Raw genomic sequence first — 2,551 nt, 5'->3', positions numbered from 1 at the left:
AAAAAAAAAACAATACTTAAACTGTAGTTATATAAACTTAATTCAATTAATTGACGTGTTAGTAATCTTCTTTTACTTCAGGTAAATGAGAGGACTGAGGATTTAACTCATCTTTTATATCAAGATTTAAAACTTGAACAATTTTTCTTTGGTTTTCTTCTTTGATCATGTTAACCAATTCATTGACCAATGTTGTAATGACTTGTTTCTGTTCTTGTATTTGGTTATTTAATAATACCAACTTTTTTTCTTCATCACTAAAATTATTAAACATTACCTTATTAACAATAAGATATGTTCTATTACCAATTTCTTTGATTGTTCCTTGATCAATTGGTATTTTAATCCATACATTTGTTTCTCTTGTACCAAATACATTCTTCTGAATCATTTCATCAATCATTTGAATGACTTCATTACTATCTTTGTTATCTTTTATTACCCATTTCCAAATACTGTTTTTGTTGATACTGTCATTACTCATTTTACTCACTTCTTTCACAAGATTTCTTTTGAAATATAATCTTCTTTCGTTTTTGGCTTTTATTACTTTCTTTTTAGTAAAGGGGTTTTACATTAAAGATAACTGACTAAATAGAAAACAATACAATTATACCTCAACTTCAAGCTTTTCAAAGATAGCCAATTGTCCTTTTTCTGCTAATGCTTTTCCTATACTTTCTGCTAGTTGAATCCATTCTTTAACTTCTTCGTTCCATTGTAGATTCATTATAATGTCATTTTGGTTATTCTTACCAACATGTGCAATGATAATCTCTTTCTCTTTTTCAAATTGTAATCCAGTACTTCTCTTTACTCCAGTAAATCCTTCCTTTGAAAGAATTTTTGATAGTACTTCAGAAACTTTAATAATAGTAGTGTTTTTCTTTAAAACAGCAGAACATCGTCGTTCACTTTCACTAATTTCGACGTTTGTATCAAAAGCAAATTGATTAAATTCAACGAAATTAAGTTGTTTGAGTTGTTTTGGTATCTTTTGTTCTGTTCCTTTCAATAACCCATACTTCTCTAATGATTCTCCAAATACTCTAATAATTGGTGATACAATTGGATTATCATCAGTTTCATTAAATACAATAATAAGAACATCACTTTCTTTTGTTTTTCCAAAAGTAAGTCGTGCATAGAAATAATTTGAAGGTAGTACAGCAATAATTGATCCATGTGTTTTACAAATTGTATAATTCTCAAAATCAAATGTTTCATAAAATAATTGTTGGATAAATTCTTTATTAATAGGTTGATTAAGTTCACCAATCCAAGATGTTTTAGAAATAAACTTAGTATGTTGTTCTAAAGAAGTACTTTTTTTAAAAAACCAACTGAACATTAATTTGTTTTGAATATTAATTAATAGTTCTTTTCCTTTTGTCATTAATTCTTTTCTGATAAATAACTTAGAAAAGTATCTTGAAAATAATAATAACAAGATGGAAAGAAGTATTGAGAAAATCAGAAACATAATTGCGATTCTTACAAAAATTAAAAATGATAATAAGACATTATATCATAATCTTGACTCAAAAGGTAAAATTTTAATTTATATTCCAATAATTCTTGTTATAGGAATGATTGTATTCAGTCCTATGATTAATAGAATCGACAAAAGTATTATTAATCAACAAGAAAATTCAACACTTAAACCATATTTAATTGAACGTGATAAAACAATAGTATTTAATCTTATTCTTCTCAGTATTTGTTTTGTTATTATTAATTATTATTCTATTCTTCACCAAATAAGTATTGGGTTTATGTTAAATTGGCAAATTATTGGAGTGGAATTAGTGTTAATGTCTTTAAAAATGAAAAGATTAACATTAAATATTGATATATTTATTATTACCTTTATTGCCACTTTATTTGTTGTAAATATTGCTCTTAGAAAATATTTTATAGAACAGTCAATTATTATTTATTCTCCATTTCAGATAACGTTTGAAAATATTCATTTAACTCAACAATCTTATCTTTTACATTCATTTTTCCATTATACACTTTCATTAGTTTTATTAAATTTTGTTCATCTTCCTCATATCTTTTTATCAGTTATTATTAAGTTGGGAATTATAGGAATAGTGGTAATTTCTTCATTAATTTTTTTGTTATGTTGCTTTTCTTTGTTGCCTTTGTTTGTTGTTTATTAAGTCATTTGGAGTTACTATAAAAAAATATTAATTTCTCTTAGCAAATTTAATAAACATTCATTATATCTGATTAGTTTCAGTGTTTTGACCATTATTGGAATCTCATATCTCACAAATCCATGGATTGTCACATTGCCTTCTTTCATGGTTATTTGTTTTTATGTTTGCCTTTCATTTATTATTGACAGACATATTGTCATTGTGATGAATAATATCCAAACATTATCTGTTCAAGCATTCCATAAATCTACATTAACTCCATTCTGTGATGATGAAAATGAAATCTTTGTTCAAATCAAAACAGACCCATAAATATAGATTCTTTAGAATTACACTTATCTTCTTAATTTCTTATTTCTTTTTTAAAAATTAGTGTTTATTTC

At 25.0% G+C, this 2,551-nt stretch overlaps 3 protein-coding genes across 3 annotated transcripts; 1 reads left to right on the top strand and 2 right to left on the bottom strand.

Moving 5' to 3' along the window:
• Window positions 1–58: 58 nt before the first annotated feature.
• ENU1_046030 (hypothetical protein) lies at window positions 59–484 on the bottom strand (the record flags this gene model as incomplete). Its single annotated transcript, XM_008857697.1, has 1 exon — window positions 59–484. One exon carries the CDS (start codon window positions 482–484, stop codon window positions 59–61), a length of 426 nt encoding a protein of 141 aa, XP_008855919.1.
• A 126-nt stretch (window positions 485–610) lies between these two features.
• On the bottom strand, window positions 611–1,351 carry ENU1_046020 (leukocyte-endothelial cell adhesion molecule 3, putative; the record flags this gene model as incomplete). Its single annotated transcript, XM_008857696.1, has 1 exon — window positions 611–1,351. One exon carries the CDS (start codon window positions 1,349–1,351, stop codon window positions 611–613), a length of 741 nt encoding a protein of 246 aa, XP_008855918.1.
• A 100-nt stretch (window positions 1,352–1,451) lies between these two features.
• Window positions 1,452–2,480, top strand: ENU1_046010 (hypothetical protein; the record flags this gene model as incomplete). Its single annotated transcript, XM_008857695.1, has 2 exons — window positions 1,452–1,957; window positions 2,210–2,480. 2 exons carry the CDS (start codon window positions 1,452–1,454, stop codon window positions 2,478–2,480), a joined length of 777 nt encoding a protein of 258 aa, XP_008855917.1.
• Between the last annotated feature and the right edge of the window lie 71 nt (window positions 2,481–2,551).

Source organism: Entamoeba nuttalli, assembly GCF_000257125.1.
Source record: "Entamoeba nuttalli P19 unplaced genomic scaffold asmbl_2876, whole genome shotgun sequence".
Classification (NCBI taxonomy): domain Eukaryota; phylum Evosea; order Mastigamoebida; family Endamoebidae; genus Entamoeba; species Entamoeba nuttalli.
The sequence above is the reverse complement of the archived record's forward strand: the minus strand, read 5'-3'. Positions and strand labels throughout refer to the sequence as shown.